The sequence below is a fragment of the Epinephelus fuscoguttatus genome, linkage group LG21 (assembly GCF_011397635.1).
Source record: "Epinephelus fuscoguttatus linkage group LG21, E.fuscoguttatus.final_Chr_v1".
In the NCBI taxonomy this organism is placed as follows: Eukaryota; Metazoa; Chordata; class Actinopteri; order Perciformes; family Serranidae; genus Epinephelus; species Epinephelus fuscoguttatus.
This window is the reverse complement of record NC_064772.1, coordinates 35,846,718-35,865,063: the sequence shown is the minus strand read 5'-3', so window position 1 is coordinate 35,865,063 and position 18,346 is coordinate 35,846,718. Positions and strand designations below refer to the sequence as shown.

General features: G+C 43.7%; 1 protein-coding gene across 4 annotated transcripts in view; it reads right to left on the bottom strand.

Moving 5' to 3' along the window:
- Positions 1 to 2,856: 2,856 nt before the first annotated feature.
- The window catches only part of LOC125881950 (E3 ubiquitin-protein ligase HECW1), a 95,969-nt gene continuing 80,479 nt past the window's right edge, over positions 2,857 to 18,346 (bottom strand). For all 4 annotated transcript variants that reach the window (XM_049565432.1, XM_049565434.1, XM_049565430.1 and 1 more), the window contains 9 exons: positions 16,540 to 16,654; positions 15,483 to 15,596; positions 14,168 to 14,320; positions 13,014 to 13,112; positions 12,687 to 12,816; positions 11,991 to 12,137; positions 11,146 to 11,260; positions 10,730 to 10,928; positions 2,857 to 9,111 (listed from right to left, as the gene is read on the bottom strand). In XM_049565432.1, the coding sequence (XP_049421389.1) occupies positions 9,000 to 9,111; positions 10,730 to 10,928; positions 11,146 to 11,260; positions 11,991 to 12,137; positions 12,687 to 12,816; positions 13,014 to 13,112; positions 14,168 to 14,320; positions 15,483 to 15,596; positions 16,540 to 16,654 (1,184 nt within the window). In that variant the 3' untranslated portion in view covers positions 2,857 to 8,999. The remainder of the gene's footprint in view (positions 9,112 to 10,729; positions 10,929 to 11,145; positions 11,261 to 11,990; positions 12,138 to 12,686; positions 12,817 to 13,013; positions 13,113 to 14,167; positions 14,321 to 15,482; positions 15,597 to 16,539; positions 16,655 to 18,346) is intronic.

Here is an 18,346-nt window from a genome sequence, read left to right as displayed (position 1 = left end):
GTGAAGCGGAGCCGAGCGCGCTGAGCTGCTGCTGATTGACAGGTGAGCTGACCAATCAGAAGGCGAGATGATGGAGCTGCTGCATTCATATGGAAAATAGGATGAAGCGTTGTTCAGACTGATGCAACCACACAATATTAAACACTGAGCAAGTAATTATGAAATAATTAAATTTAATTAAAATATACTAATAATTAATTTAAAATAATAATTATGAAAACAGGGGTTAATTGTTTTAACGACAAATAATTCATTCAATTATTTCTGACATGATTTGTAGTTGCAAACAGGTGCATCACAACAACACAGAAAAAGGATAAACCTCCACAAAGTCTGTCCTGCTCCTTTGTACAAGTGTTGGGGGGGTCCTTTTGCATTGATCCTCCTGAGACCCTGTGCCCTCATTAGCACACTTTGAGTTTACTTGACCTTTCATGATGGCCAAATGAAGCCTCATGAAGCATTGTCTTCATTTTTTTAAAGAGAGAGGCTCAAAGAATGGCAATTCAGTGTGCTTTCAACTAGTGATGGCCAAATGAAGCCTCATGAAGCATTGTCTTCATTTTCTGAGCCCACTAGATGGCGCTCATGGTTTAAAGAGAGAGGCTAAAAGAATGGCAATTCAGTGTGCTGTCAACCTTTTGTTGAACAAAATTTTTTTGCACTAAGCACCAACACTGTTGTCGAAAAGAAGCTGTCAGCAATGTGTGATGGGTCTGTAATGATTTGCAAGCGCTAACGTTAGCTTGCTAGCTAACATTCCCTCGCTAGCTATCTTGCTCCTGACTACAGCGACACGTATTAATTAGCGCTCACGTCGAGGCGCAAGTTGTGGGCGGAGATAACGGTCAAATGTTGGTGATGTAAGAAGTACACAGTGTACTACATTGAAGGGTACCAATGGAAGTATGCGATTTGAGACACACTGTCCGTCTTTGTAGCGTGTGGTTGCTGCTAGCTTCACTGTGTCCATTTTGAGTTTTGCCAAGCGATAATGCCGTTCATCATGCAGACTTCAGAAGTGTGGGTTAAATTAAATGGTACTGATTAAATTAACTGGATATCGTTTTAAAAACAAGGGTTGATTGGTGATTTTTGATTTATTTTAATATCAAATGTAAAACCATCCATAAGGTTGCTCTGCTGCTAAGTGTTGCCTCTGGTACAATGATCATTTCAATCATTTTGAAACAGATTGTTAGTGACGGCCAAATGAAGCCTCATGAAGCATTGTCTTTATTATCTGAGCCCACTAGATGGCGCTCATGGTTTAAAGAGAGAGGCTGAAAGAATGGCAATTCAGTGTGCTTTCAACTAGTGATGGCCACATGAAGCCTCATGAACCATTTTCTTTATTTTATGAGCCCACTAGATGGCGCTTTTTGTACAACAAAAGGTTGAAAGCACACTGAATTGCCATTCTTTGAGCCTCTCTCTTTAAACCATGAGCGCCATCTAGTGGGCTCAGAAGATAAAGAAAATGCTTCACGAGGCTTCATTTGGCCATCACTACTTATACTTCACTCCACTTAACTTAGACCTGTTGTCCTCGTTCATGGACACTTTTCTGTGCCATCTAGTGCCAGTAGCAGCACAATACTAATCGATGTAAAAACAAGATGGCAGCCGTCTCTGCCAAGTCAGTCTGCAGCTGATCCCGACACAAAAGATAACAAGGTCCAAAACCTGATCACATTATGGTTGAAACTTGTTTAGAATAGAAGAGAATAGAAAGAACTTTATTTTTCCCCGAAGGGAAATTCAGACCCATTGTGTCTATCGCATCGACCAGTGGGAATCAGAATCGCAATCAGAAATACTATATTGATCCACGAGGGGAAATTGAGAATTTGCTGAATTTGCATCTAATCACATTTTCACACATAGTTTGCTTGCGCCAATATTCACGCCCAGTGTGTAACATTAACGTCTTGTTTCAATGCATTGTTCTGCTGGAAAATCTTTGGTTCTGGCATTCATGTGGATGCTACCTGATGCGCTCCACCCACCCGAACACTGTTGCAGACCAAGTAAACCCTCTTATGGCAACGGCACTTGTGGAGGTGTTGACCTGGCCTCCAAATATCCTTAATCCCAATCTGACCCGACATTTAAGGGATGTACTGGTGCTAAAGAGGTACCCCCGATCCGCGGTGGGTCTTCTTTGGACCAGACTTGGCTCTGACCTTTCAAGGCATGAACACTGGACCTCTGGAGGGTGTCCCTTGGTGTCTGGCGCCAGGGCGTTAGCTTTAGGTCTTTTAAGTCCTGTGGGTTGTGAGGTGGGGTGCCAGCACGTCCCACAGATGTTTGATCAGACTGGGATCTGGGGAATTTGGAGGCCAGGTCGACGTCTTGAGCTTTGTCACGTTCCTCAGACCATTCCTGAGCAGTCTTTGTGGTGTGGCATGGGGCATTGTCCTGCTGGATTGTCCTTGCCCAAAGTTTCCCAACAAAACATTGCACTGTTACAAGATGATCAATGTTGTTCACCTTACCTGTCAGTGGATTTAATGTTTTGGCTGATCGGTGTATGTTTACTTTACATAAACTATAAAACCACAGATGAGCTATAATAAAATATTCATATTCATCTGAAGGAATATTTTATTTGGTATTTTTGTCACAAAAAAATTTGCTCTGATGATTTCTGGGTAATATGTACGTCGATGTCGTCCAGTGTCAAGTCGCAGCTACTTCAGATGTGAAATCTCGAACTGGGCTCCGTCCCAACTACCATACATCACTGCTCCGTGTCTTTTATTTTCTGTTACAGTCCGTCCAACATAAAAACCCAAAAGCAGCGAAGTAACAAAGTGAACTTTTTATTGAGATTCATAAACAGTTGTATGGTGTGGTGGAGCGGTAGCACAGCCTGAGTATTTAGCAACCCGTTCTCAGACAGATCAGAACTGAACCTTTCAACATGATGTACATTACAGCGTGTGTGTAATCCACACACACAGAAACAAAACAAAAAAATATGCATGCTTCAGTGTCCATCCAGTCATTCACATAGTCCCTTTGTTAAATTAAATTCCCTTCTTTTTAAAAATTAAAATAAATAAATAGCTTAAAAAACACAAACACCAGACAGCTGCTACAATTTGCCACCACCTTACCTTTCTGTAGACGTCCCATGATTCTTTACTTCTCCAAAAGCTTATGGAAATATTTCTATAATAGCTGTTGTCGATGAACTCTTGTATCAGTTTATTATGGGAGTGTTGTGAACCATTTCTTTTCCAGAACTATGTGTTTAAGATCTACAATGTATGTATTCAAAATATCCAACCAATAAAACGAAGACCTCCATACAGTCTTTACATTTTCAACAAATTACATACAGAAATTTGTGTTTTTTAATGCATGTCATTTGTTGCGGTAAACTGCCTGAAGCACTTGCTGGATTCATGCGGCTCAGAAATTTATGACACAGTGAGATATCCATGATGTGGAAGAAAAATCCTGACATAACCTGACGACGCCACCGGAGGAAGTGGTGAACAGAAAGAGAAATATATATGGAAACAGAACCGAGCTCCACCGCAGCACATTTCCTACACCGAGTGACAGAAAACCAGCCAGCTTTAGAGATAATAGAAAAGACACACATATCAAAACGCAAAGGCTTCAAAGTGAAGGCATACTCTTTGACTGATGCTTCTTATCGTATCATCAAAAAACTGCAAACAAACAAAACGTTTGAGGAAAGCTTCAGGACATCCCCTCACTTATAAATACAATACAGTATAAATAACAGTACAAAAGATTGTAGAAAAAAAAAATACAGGGAAGATGCAACATAATCACAGCCTTGTCCTCTTGGTCGTCGAGGTGCGTGGGTAAGGCCTCGTCGAGGATGACTAAAGTACTTCTGATCTGACTGCCTGTACAGTGAGTTTACCAGGAGAGTAGGACGGTTATCTAATTCTAATCATTCTTAAATTTACTTAGACTAATCATATACGTAGAGGTCTAAACGTCTGCAAGAACTAATCAGCAAAATCCTGTAATTCTGTGCCCCAAAGTGAAAAATTCTGTAGCCAGCAAATAAATCAGATAAAGCACCATTTAGGACTTTCAAATGAAAATAAGAGAAGTTTTACGAATTCAACTGTTGCTGCAGAAATTAGTACCAGATTGTGTCATGAAATCCGACAGGCTGCTGATGGTTAACGGTGGTCATAAGTTCAGCTGGGACCGAATCCTGTGGACGTGTGTGCAACACTTAGAAGGTCGCATCTTAGACCTACTTAGACTACTACTTAGTCCTGTTCAAGGCCAGGGGCTGGAGCCTATCCCAGCATGCACTGGGTGAAAAACAGGGAAGGATATTGTTGTCAATCTCTCTCAAAGCTAACAGACAAATGCGTTTAACCCTCTGTACACCAACTGTGTCAAGGGTACCATATCTAAACCCTAACGCCAGATAAGAACGGATATCGGACGATCCTGTGAACCCCAGATAAAGTTCAATGATTATGCTTTTTTTAACATCCAATGGCAACAATCTGCCAAATTAACAACATCTGCACATGGCAGCCATGGTATGGATTGTCATCATGGAAAATTGACAATGGTTCGGGTGTGGTTAGGGCTGGGCAACCAAAGCTCTTTTAAAGTAGAGCGGCGCTGACATTTTTGTGGAGGCCAACCCGGAAGTTGACATCAGTCTAGTTCCCTCGTCAAAAAGCCATCAGGATTTTTCAACTGGATTTTGGATTACTGCAGAAAAAAGGTCTGTGGCAAACAAACGTTTATGATACTCATATGTTTTGTTCACCGAGATAATCGTCACAGATTTATATTTTTTGAATTGTAAATGTAATCGCTGGAAGTAAAAAGATAATGTTAGGCTATAAGCGCCACTGGGGCGAGGGGCGGTGGCTCAAGATGCATAGTGGGTCGTTCACTGAGTGGAAGACTGGCGATTCCATCCCGGCATGTCGAAATATCCTTTGGCTGAATCCCAAATTGCCCAAATTGCTTTTAAGTGCATGTAAATGGTTAACTGAGTAGCAGCCATGTGTGGATGAATGAATTTAACATGGAGTGTAAAAAGGCTTTGAGTGGTTGGAAGACTCAAAAGGCGCAGGTCCATTTACCCTTTGAACAAAATACACCATGGTCGCATGACGTCAATGTCACCACCACAACTAGGCTGTAGAGCCAGGTTCGGCGTGATGACGTCCTGTAGTCTCATTTAGCCACTTGAAAGCAAAGACAAGGGGTACAAGTGGGTCAGCAGGAACCCATCTGAGGCATAGTGCCGTATTTTATGCCATAGAAATGAGAAAGTCTCTTAAGCTTGTGCTAACCACAGACCTTATTTCAGGCACCTAACCAGAAACTCATTTAAAAAAACCCATTGACTTCAAGACGAGGGAACCTGAAGTGCAAAAATGCTAACTCCTTGTCCTCATTCCTGCACCACTCTATAGTTCAGTTGGAGAGTCGGGTGTGTAAGGCTAGTAGTAGCTAAAGTAGCCTCCAGCCTCTAGTCTGAAGCAGAGATGAGGAGCAGTCTACAAAGATCTGGAAAGCTGGCCTCTTTCTAACTCCACACCTGGGGCTGGGTATCATTACTCGATACCTTCGAGGTATCGACCGAGTACCAATGAGTATCAAAACTTCTCCAATCAAAGGATACCTGGATGATCATTTTTGCACCATGGTCTGATCACGGACAGTCCTGACTCCTTGATACTATTCTATATATACTATATATATCCAATTTACTACATGCCACTCCATTCACATTATGGGTATCGAATGAAGTACACGACTGGTATATTGGTATCACTTGAAGGTTACTGGTATCGTAATTCACCCAGCCAATGCCCAGCCCACACCCCAAGTTTTTATATTCAAACTTCATACCCTACCCTGACTCAAGTGACATCATTTTAGGACATTTATCAGACCCTCTGGAGACACTAGAGGGCTTTATAGAGCTTTTTCCCCACCTAAACAGCAGACGTCCCCAAAACATGGAAACTCTCTGTTGTATAAGATTAGTGGAGTTCCCCTTTAATCAAACAGATCATCCAGTGGTTGCAATGACAAACTATGTGGCTACACCTGGGAGAAGTGAAGATAATGTCTGCGGCTTTGAGAGATGAACGCTTCTATACCTTTTCAACACCTGGCTTAAATGTGTCGGATCTCAATCCAGCTTTAGTGCTTCTTGGTTGCATTTATACTTGGCTTGTTTGATATCAGATAGCTAACTGCCCAAGACGCATGAGGTGGCGAAGTGTAAATGGGCTATCAAGAGTCTCTGATGAACCTGACCTGTGTTTAAAGCGTGAGAGGAAACCCACACGAACACTGGGAGAACATGCAAAGTGTTTTCAAAAAGAACCAAGGCAAATATCTGAACTCAGGACTTTCCTTATGTCAGGCTCAAGTACTAACCACAAAGCGCCACAACCCCATGGGCCACTTATGAGGCAGTAAGTCACTGAGGCACAGTTCCATTACTGGACTACAGGTGTAGACAAGGGGCTGGGAATGCTGAGGGTACACTGCGGTCAGTCATTGTCTGAGAGAACATGGTAGACTGTGGAACACATTGGAGTAAAGGTCTTAACTATTGCATATATTACACTGGTTTGTCCAAGGGCCGCTGTACACGTTACAAGTATATACCACAAGGGACGGACCGGTTCAGGGAGCCGATCCAGTGATCCCAGGCCCTTGGAGACCTACATGCTGCTTTGCACCAGTCACATTGTCTGAGACAGTAAAGGTTTGAGATGGTGGAGTACCTGCTCCGTACAAAGAGCAACACCACGGTGGAGGTACACAGTCAGAGAGAACGAGTTCACCGGTGGAGGACTTGAATAAGGGTACAAGCTTCTCCCATTCAAACAGCAGGATCACTAAAGGTGAAGTACTGCTCGGGCTGAAAGTATTCATAGAACGTCCCCTTCAGTCAGCTGGAGACAGTTTCCATGTGTGCATTCTTTGTCATCAAGGAATGATGAACTTCCTGTTTGCCTGGTCACCATGATCCCCCCTCAGTCTCCACAGAAGGAATCCCAGGAGCCCTTGAGTTGGCATTGATGGCTACGTTGATAGAGGAGACGTGACATCATTGTCTCTGCCTTTGAAAGCATGGCAGAGCAAGAAAGCTTGGAGAGACTGTCGGGAGTTCTTTGTCAGTAACACCGCTGTCCATCCAGAGGGGAACATGAAAGGTCTGCGTCCAGCTACTGTCCTCACTTTGGACTGAACCAGACAGAGACAGAGAATAGGATGGCGCAGGTCCGGATGTAGGCCTTCCTGGACGATACAATACTTCTTGAGTATCCGAACTGGATAAAGTATTGTAGCAGTTGCTGACACTTGAAGGGGATATACCACACCCTTTACCTGGATTTGCTGTCAGTGGTCTGTATCTGAATTATACCAAAGGCCAATTGTTAATGAAGTATCCCTACATTCCTCTTTCCACTGTCAGACCTTTCCTATTCCTTAGCAAAAGAAAGACTTTCAGCACTTCTCTCGTGTCTCTGCTCATCACAGAGAGCTTGTTGAAGACATTGACATTGCTTGAAAAAGAAACATAATTGCTATAGTTATCTGAGAGTATAACAAGACAATGTGTGTGGTTGGCTTCAGTATTACTGACATGGATGTATCCCTTCAGTGTTCCAGCTCATTTACACCCAGTAAGTCATTGAAATCCTCATAGTTCCTCAGGGCTCAGATTTAGGCTCTATTTTCTTATAATTTTACAGGGCTCTACCTGCACTTAATAAATCATCTGCATATATTTTGCCTTCACATTTGGCTTGAAATCACCTTGCAAAGTGCAGGAATCCTTCATCGCCCTCTTTTGTCATGATTTCTTGAACTTCAACCCAAAAGCTAAGTGGTCTAAAAATGTCATCCATCCTTCAGGCTCCTGTTGGTTCCGCAGCTCTAACTGGAGCAAACAGACAATATATATGTATATATATATATATTTATAATTCAAGCATCTTTACATTAGTTACAGTTTTAGACGTGATTGTAAGGTTCAACTGATCGCCCCTGAAGCCTTTAAATGCCTGGTGTCTGGCACAAAGCTACATTGCATTTCTTTAGTTATTTATGTACCAGATCCCAATCTCAGATCCTCAGGCAGGTTCCTACTGGAGGTAAAATACCTAATGATCACAATGAAGTAGGCTCTCCAGATTGAAAACCAGTCATGATTGTACCTTTGGCACCGGGGCTAACAGAGTTTGCGACCATCTGAGGAGCTTTTTAAAATCTGCAACCTTTAACTTTGTTAAAGCCGTATTTATAGATTCATCTGAACTGAACAATTTTCATTTAGGCAAACCTGAAGCTTTGTCGTGTATGTGCACTGTTTGCATTATTTGTGCAGTCGTAGTCTCTGTCTATATTTCTCTTAGCTTTCTGTCTGACTTGATTCTTCGTCGTTACAGTATATGAGCACACTGTACGTTTTATCATGCCTCACTCTTGTCGTTAAAATCCTTTCTGTGACTTTAAAGTTTCAACCCAGGTGTAAGCATACATTTAAAGATAAATTCCAACAAGATCTCAAGTATTTAGCGATCATAATAATGTGTTAGACTTTACGTAAAGGCCTTGTTTTCAGAATCTTCTATAACTGTATTTTTTCATCATCGGATGGATGATCATTTTGGTACGTGCAACTCTGATTGATCTATATATCTGTTGTACTGTTACTTGTTCTCCAGTCTTTATGATTACAACAAAAATAACCATAGTCCTGCTGTGGTGTACGAAGTGCTGGGTGCAGTCATAAAGATCCTCATAGCTAGGTGAGAGACTCGAACACACAGTACCGTAACAGTGACGTACATCCACATGACCCAAAAACTTTGTCGAGTACAATCCAGGTATCTTTATGACGAGTTAAGCCCACAGGAGCTGCTTTGTTTCCCCCCCGCATTTTAACCCACTCAGTGTCACATGGAGAGGGACGCAGTGTTGATTTGTCTGTCTCGTCTGTCTCACTCCAGGCCGAACGTGCTGGTTTCCTCCACCGCGATCAGCAGTTTCTCATACAGCATGGTGTATGAAGGGTACGGAGGCAGGTCCAGACGGTTAAAACAGGTGTGAGCCCTGAGACAGAGAGAGAGGCAGGATGTTAGAGAGTGTGGAGAGTCATGGCGAGAAGAGTAACTGGAGCTCACATCACATTATACGTTTGTTTTGTTTAAATTCCCCTCGACAAGGAGGATCAAGGACACCAACACAAAGACGTACACAGGAGTGACATGCTGATGAATCTGCAGCATCTGACAAACGCCTCATGCCAGAGAGCAGTGCTGTTACACACAGCCGTTCAATGTTAGGCTTCATTAAATCACCTGTAAACAACACCAGGCAGCTACAGTGGACCACACAGATCCTGACACACACCAGACTGGCTGGCTGTAATTCAATGTTCGGCTTTTTCATGAAGGAGTTCGGTTACCAGGGTTCATCATAGCCTCTTTACCAACTTTCTTTTTAGCACGTTTTATCCTTGACACACATTGTAGTGCAAACTCTGGTGAGAAACAATTACTAAACTACGTGCCTATGTAAGTTGTGAGATAGGTGAGATTTATTGATAATAGCTGAGGTGCAATTTAATCATATGACTGGTTTTCAAACTCTGGCACTTCTCCCTGCTCTGCAGTGAAACCTGAGCTCTGCTCTTTGTGTCTGCCGAGCACGCTTACACGTTAACTGCTGTTGTTTAATTATTTCACCGGCCACCTTGCACTTTCGTGCCAAGGGATCGACCTGCTGTGTCTGAGGGGCGGAGCACTCAACTCAAATGCATTTATAAAGCACATTTAAAAACAACTCATGTTGACCAAAGTGCTGTACAAAAGGAATAATCTCTAAAAACACACATGAGAGACAACATAACTGCCAGGTACACAGCTCACACATTCAGAGACACAACACACAGTCACAAGTCAGAGAAAGCCATGTCAGGGGGACTCAAACGCTAATGAATAAAAGTAGCTTTTGAGCCTGGACTTAAACGAGTCAATGGTGGGAGGGGATCTGATTAGAAGGGGGTGCTGTTCCACAGTTTGAGGACAGACACAGCAAAGGCACGATCACCCCTAAGCTCGAATCTGTAGCGTGGGACAGCCAGGAGCCCCAGGTCAGTCTGTGATGTGGGACAGGGCCAGACCATTTAGGGCCTTGTAAACAAACAGGAGAACCTTAAAATCAATGTGAACTTTACAGGCAGCCAGTGGAGGGAGGCTAAAACCGAGTACCTGTGAGGAGTAGTGATGGCCAAATGAAGCCTCATGAAGCATTTTCTTTATTTTCTGAGCTCACTAGATGGCGCTTTTTGTCCAACAAAAGGTTGAAAGCACACTGAATTGTTATTCTTTGAGCCTCTCTCTTTAAACCATGAGCGCCATCTAGTGGGCTCAGAAAATACAGAAAATGCTTCATGAGGCTTCATTTGGCCATCACTAGTGAGTAGCATGGCAGCGGTGTTCTGAGGCAACTGGAGGCGGGACAGAGACGACTGACTAATACTGGTGTACAGAGAGTTACAGTGGTCCAAACGGTAAGAGATGAGAGTGTGGGTGACTACGTCCAGGTCTTTGAGAGAGAGAAATGGCTTTGGATATGGGGCGGAGCTGCTTTCATCAAGCAGGCAGCAGGCCTTTGACTTTTACGAACAAAGTAATGAGAGTGACACCGTGTGAACAGGGTTAGATACCTGGGTAGTGATGTAACTTTGCCCCACTTTTCAATGCAGAATCGTCGCAGGCCGTTGGATCCCCGCAGTGCGGCGAAGCCTTCGTAGGGCACGCTGGACGTCCCGGTGACAAACTGCAGCAGGCGGAGACGCTGCTCGTTGTTGAAGCGCTCCACGGCAGCCCAGAACCACCGCATCACTATGTGACCATCATGGTAACCTGGTGATTGGGAATCAGGGAGTTAACATGTAAGGGGATAAACTCAAGGAAGGGGCTCAACACGTTGAGCCAACTCTCGAGCCAGCAGCTGATTAGCTTAGCTTAGCACGAAGACTACAAATATAAACTGGAAAAACAACATGTCATGGTTTTGTGGGTGTTATTTGCTGGACCCCTGTCTTTGATGGGCACAGGGACTTTCTTGAGACACACACACCTCCTCTGTACTCGGTGTTGGTCCTCCAGTCACTGAGGTCGATCTCAACTGTACCAGCGATAACTAGCTCCAGCTCCCGTGCGTCAAACACAGACACCAGCCTGGAGTCAACCACCTGAGATGGAGAGAAAAAACAAGGAAACGTTTCAGTTGCCATGACATCGAGTCATAACTACAATGTGACGCGAGCGAGCATCAGCGACTGACGGGCCGTACACATGCCGTGTTTTTTGTTCCCTAAAATGCATCGTTTTCAATGCAGACGCATGGCAAGCGCGCTCAAACGCCAGAGTGACACCGTCATGCGTGCACACGTTCCCAATGGCCTATTTTTTAGGGTGCGATGACTGCACTGTGTTTATTGAGTTGAAGTCAACATTGGCAGCAGAGGATGGTTCAAAGATGGCTGCAAACTACAAAGTACCGCTGAAGTTTGACGAGACCAGACCATACAAGTGTTGGACAAATGAAGTCAACATTTGGAGGTGGGTTACTGAACTCGACAAAAAAAAGCAGGTGCTAGTGGTTACACTGGGGCTTTCAGGAAGAGCCAAATCGCCATGGAGATATCTGCAGATAAATGGGACAGTGACAACGGTATGGCGACTTTATTAGCTAAACTGGATGGTAGGTTTCTGAAAGAGGAAACGGCTGTGATACAGTGCTTCTTCAGAATACTTCTCAGTAACTTCAGACACATCCTGGATGTAACAAGAAACTGTAATTTGTAATTAAATGTAACTATAAAAGGTCAATACTGAAATGTGAAACTAGTTGTAACTTTCTAATAATGTTGATAAAATCATTTTCTGGTGTTATAAAGCATCTGAGAACGTAAACAGCACCTCGTAGAAGCCTCTGACCAGCGCCTCTGTCTGCTGCACCACTCCTCTCTCCACCCTCCACTTGGCCATTCGCTCTATATAATCCTTCTTGTTCTTCTCAGTCACCTGGAGGTTGGTGCCGCCCGACTTCAGCTCCCGCTCTGTCACCTAGAAACACAGGAAGTACTGGGTATAGTTAGTTTTCTAGACATTTTTAGATGCAAATAAAGTCTAAAAAAATTCTCAACTTTTTAGCGCAAGGCCTAGAGTGGCATAGTTTGTCAATGTCACATTTGGCCCAGGCAGCCAATCAAATCAAAGGCAGGATTTACTACTGTTTTGATGGTGGGAGATTTGGTAGGAACAGTGGAACAATGGCAAACGCAGAAAAGCAGTGATCAGTTATGATGAAGTTCACCCAATTAGTCAAATACTAATAGGTGAACGCATGCACCAAGAGACAGAGACCACATGTGGGCAGGGGACCACCTCATGCTAATTTGCCCAACGCTCGCTGCCAAGGTGTTTTTGTAGTTTCCGCGTCTGTACCGACATGTTGACGTGATCAGGGTCCGTCATCTCAGCACTATATTGAAAGCTTGTCATTGTGGAAATACACACAGTATTGATATCGTTAAGGACATGCAGATCATCATCATAGCTGATGCGGTCAGCCACGGTGACAAACACTGCAGAAACACACACGCACACACTGACCTGGCCAAAGACCTCCTCATTGACGGTGAAGGTGAGGTCCAAGATGTCAGTGATGTCGTTGTCTTTCATCCACTGCAGAGACTGGTGGAACTCCTCATCCAGATACTCCAGGTCAGACAGGTCTGTCGGCCTGAAGGAGACACACAGAGCTCATATACAACACATACAACTCACAGATCTACACAGTGCCAGTCTGCTGGGACAACATTTGAAATGAAATAAAATAAGTAGAAAAGACAAAAGACAAAGTTCTCATTTGTCTGCAGGACAACAAACATAGTGTGTGTGTGTGTGTGTGTGTGTGTGTGTGTGTGTGTGTGTACTGACAGTCTGAGCAGTGCCTTGTAGAAGGGTCTGGTGAAGAAAGCATCCAGCAGGTACTGATGGATCAGAGCCAGGCCCAGGATACGACCACTGAAACGGAACCTGGACACACACACACATACACAGAGGAGGCAACAACAGAATAAGACAAAATGACACATGGACAAGTAAAACGAGCCGACTGGCCTGATACCAAACAGTTTTCTCCAAAGTCACTTTTATTCTTTGGAACAACACTATTGACATTACTGTCATTCTGCTAAAGGGCATGAAACTAGTATTACATCACATTTTCTTACAGATATATGTTCTTTTTACCGCTCTCTATCACAGACCAATATCAGTCTTTACGTTACATCACGTAATCTATGAACCTTAACAGCCAAAAACTAGTGATGGCCAAATGAAGCCTCATGAAGCATTGTCTTTATTTTCTGAGCCCATTAGATGGCGCTCATGGTTTAAAGAGAGAAGCTTTCAACCTTTTGTTGAACAAAAAGCGCCATCTAGTGGGCTCATGAAATAAAGAAAATGCTTCATGAGGCTTCATTTGGCCATCACTACCAAAAACCTCTCAGTTATAAGCACATCTTTAGGGCTGTACACTTTGATGGTACTTTCTAACATATTTGTTAAAAGCCTAATCTGCGAAGTACAACTCCATCTCCCTGTTGTGGTTTAGACGACCAATATTCCAACTGAACTTCTGTACTCGAGGGAACATTGTCAGTAATCTGCAGTCCTTCAAATTGTAGAATCAACGAGTGGTGTCAACCATTTCAAGGCGTTGTAGTGACTCAAACAGATTTATAGTTACATATAATTATTGATATAAAGTAGTAAAAACTTTGGTCTAAATGTCTGAACAGACCAGGTCATGGTGCTCCAGGCTGTCAAAGGTGTACTGCGTTTTTTATTAAACTGAGGCTCTGTACTGAACGACTACAGTAAATGAATAAACACACAAAGTGTTCCAGCCGGTCCAGTGCACAGCAGGCGGTTAGATATCAGCTACACTGTCCTGACTGGTTGAAATAAATCTTACAAACACAGCAGTAATGAACACTTAGTTGCAGATGAGTTGCAGAATATTTCACAAAACACTGATTCATTGTGTGTGTGTGTGTGTGTGTGTGTGTTGTTATTGCACAGCTTACCATTCCAGATGGTTCTCAACAAACGCTGACATGGGGCTGATTTGAACGGTGTATGTATCGTTGGCGGAGTATTCAAACAGGCCGTAGTACGGATTAAACAGCTCCTGAGACAAGAGGAAGAAGAACTCTCTGGATGGACCACTGTAGTCCAATCTGAGGAGACAGACACAGACACATTTGGACAGTTAAACTGATGACACAGCTCTAGTTTGGTCTCCTGAGAAAATATCTGTCTGTTTAGCTGCTAAATGTTCCACTGTGTTCACCAGCTAGTCTCTAACTGTGTCTGTTTAAGTAGTGTACAGTGAGTTTATCTGAAAATCTGTTGAAGCATCTGTACATGAGTGTCCGTCGCACGCTGGTGGAGACGAGGTTGATGAGAGTAGAGGTGCTGGACAGAAAACCAGAACAATGAGCTCAAAGTGGTAAAAGGAACCAGAGCTGGGTGACAGTTCTGTAACAGTGACTGTATGTACAGATGGACGGCGTGACAGCGCCTCAGAGTGAAGCCAAAACATCTTGATCGCCCCCTGGTGGCTGGCTGCAGTACAGGTCATAAACCCTGCCCCCTCCATGTCAGCAGGTGGAACATGGATCAAACTAAAAAATCCAAGTACACCTCAAATAAAATTTTGCCTTATCACACTGATGTTTTTTCAAGTGTTCATTTTTCTGATAGGTTTGGTTTCAGGATATTTGATACTTTAAAAATAGTGTGTTGTCCTGACTGACAGCTGTGTCAGTCAGTTTCCTTGGGATCAGTGGAGCGGATCGCAGCTGGGTCGGGCTGGTGTTTGGGCTGAACCTCGATACTGCTGCTCCACTTCCTGATCACTACTGCGCAGACTCTGGCACAAAAAGCACAAGATTGCTGCTAAGTAGTGATGGCCAAATGAAGCCTCATGAAGCATTTTCTTTATCTTCTGAGCCCACTAGATGGCGCTCATGGATTAAAGAGAGAGGCTCAAAGAATGGCAATTCAGTGTGCTTTCAACCTTTTGTTGAACAAAAAGCGCCATCTAGTGGGCTCATAAAATAAACAAAATGCTTCATGAGGCTTCATTTGGCCATCACTAGATTGCAGCAGCCATATCTCGGATGCTTTGGCTTAATTTTTGTACAGTGGGAGGATGCTGGGACGTGTCGTCCATCTTTATGTGCAGTCTATGTTTTCCATCATTTATATAAAAACATTTATTAGTGCAGCATGTTGTAAATCATGTAATGTACATCATGACGTACTACACTGCTACACTTTTAGCTGTGTTACATCACTGGCTATGTTTGTGTGTGTGTGTGTGTGTGTGTGTCTCACCCCTCCTCTCCCAGGAAAGTGACGTAGAGTTTGTTCCTCTGCAGCTCTTTGCGGGAGTACGCCATCACCTGGTTGAAGGTTCCCTCCAGCAAGTGTTCTCTCCTGATCAGCAACCTATAACAACCAGGATGGCTCACATGTTAGTGTGCGCGCTGACAGGACTTTAGACATGAGCCTCTGCTGCACTGCCTCTAACAATCTTGACCAGGAACCAAAAGGAACGTCTAAAAAATCTTTTAACGAGTAGGATTTTTCACGTCTTATTTACTCAACGGTTCAGTTTCTATACATTTTATTTTCCAATGTGTTTGTCCACATGAAGTTTCAAAGTGTCCTGTGCAAGAGCACGGATACAATACTGGTGGGGTAATTGTTCATTCCTAAAAGTATTTGAATTTAAATATATTCTCACAACTTTATAACCTCCCCATCTTCAGCGGTAGCTATGGCCCAGTCACTGTGGGCCAGAGCCCTGCCGGGGCCGGGTAGCCAACAGGACACCCACAAACTAATCTACTTCCCCTGCTACAGTATAACAACACAGTATTATGGGCTGTCGACCTTTCATCTTCACTTTGATGGTACTTTACACGTGTATACACCGATCAGACAAAACATTAAAACCACCGACAGGTGAAGTGAATAACAGTGATAATCCTGTTACAGTGCAATGTTCAGCTGGGAAACCTTTGGTGTTGGCATTCATTGAGATGCCACCTGGCACACTCTCAAGTCATGGCAGCAGCACTTCCAAATGGCAGTAGACCCTCAGCGGGACAATGCACCATGCCACACAGCATAAACTGTTCAGGAAATGACCTGAGGAACGTGACACAGAGCTCAATGGGATGTGCCAGTACCCCAGATGTAACCTGTCGAGGCATGGACACTGTCCTGTGGTGTCTGGCACCAGGGCGTGGGGGTGCGAGGTGGGGTACCAGCATGTCTCACAGATGCTTGATCAGATTGAGATTTGGTGAATTTGGAGGCCAGGTTGACACTTTGAGCTCTTTGTCACGTTCCTTGGACCATTTTTTATGTGTGATTTGAGTCTTACTTGATCTTTCCAGGTCCCTGCCCGTAGCCCTTGGCTTCTAATTTCCTGTAGAAGTTTCTTAGTTTGGCTTCAAAGTCTCTGCGGTAAGGAGCTGGAGCTCTGGCTCTCTGCAGGCCTACACACACACACAAAACAGAGAACAGAAATAAATACAGAAAGAAAGTACAATACATACGAGTAGTTAAAATGAAACACTCTGAAAGATTTTTGTATAAAATGAAAGAGTGAGATTGAAAGTAGTAATATCAATAAAATCTTAACGATACCCGTCCCTACATTTGACCACCAAAATCTAATCAGTTCATTCTCGAGTCCGAGTGAACATTTGTGCCAAACTTGAGGGAATTCCCTCAAGGCGTTCCTGAAAGATCGTGTTTACAAGAATGGGATGGACGGATGGACAACCCTCTGGCCACGGCTGTCGCCAGCGTGGAGACTCATATATAAAAAAGATCCCAGAGTCAGAGAGGGTTGAGTGACCTCTGCAGGACGTTTCTGACAGTCAGACGGACTGATGTGGAAAACTTCAGCTGAGCTTCATACAGAAAATAACACAACTAATGAATGAGGCACAATTACAAGCCAGGCTTCCCTGCTGTGACCCAATTTCCCTTTATAGACCCCCCCATCAATAACATGTGCACACACACACACTGACACACACTGGCCTGCTTGAGGCCTACTGGAGCTCATTAAGATAACATTAGTGCACCCTAACAGAGCACAGCAGGCTCCGTCAAACAGCAATGATTACCGTTATAAGGTTTTACTGTGTGTGTGTGTGTGTGTGTGTGTGTGTGTGTGTGTGTGTGTGTGTCTGTGTGTGTATCTACCCACTGAGTGCTTCAGATAGCATACTTGATTCATGTGCACCTCCTCTGTCAACAGAGCATCCACTTCACTTGTGTACGTGAGTACCTACAATCCAGTTGTCAGAACTGAAGCAGCCTCTTGGATGAGAGGTGAAACGTCTTCAACAAACTCAAGCAAGTCCAGCTGCCTACGATACAGCGATTGAGATTACCATGACCTGGATGACTGAGAACCTTCACCAATGAGAGTGCCTACAGTGTGTGTTAGATGATGGGCAGATAATAACACACGTGGAGGTGAGGGATGTGTTTAGAGCCAGGGGGAAAAAGTCTAGAAAACCTCTATCTGCCATCTTACCTTCATTCAGTTTGTATGTACCTGCTCCCTGACCACTGCCCATTATGGACGCCATCATGTATGAAATAAACTATAATGTTCTGTGTATGTGAGGTTAATACTGATGTATAACGTTGGCTGTTGAACACGTGGTTCTGAACAATGAAAACAACACAGCTACAGCTGGCTGCAGAGATCACACATTACCAAATATTATGGACAGTCTGTACTTCTGCAGGGTTCACCAAGTTCGTTTCAATAATTTTTAGGACCTTTTTAAATAGAATGCAATTAAATATCTATCTCACGATCACACCAGCCAAAGTATGACTATATGATGGGAAACCACCAGGGACTACATGGCCTAGAATCAGTTGTTATATCACAGTTTTTCCTTCATCCACTATCTGTAACCGCTTATCCTGTTCAGGGTCACGGGGGGGTGGAGCCTATTCCAGCTGACACTGGGCGAGAGGTGGGGTTCACCCTGGACGTCTGAAAAACTGTAAATCAGAACGTAAGTACAGAGAGTTGCTGACTAGAGATGATACACAGTCTCATCTAGTTGCATTGGTGTGAAGCAGCAGGTTTTTAGAACGTTGCAGAACGGCACATTGCGAGTAGTTGCCTGTTTCCAAGTCGTCTCAATGCCACTGTG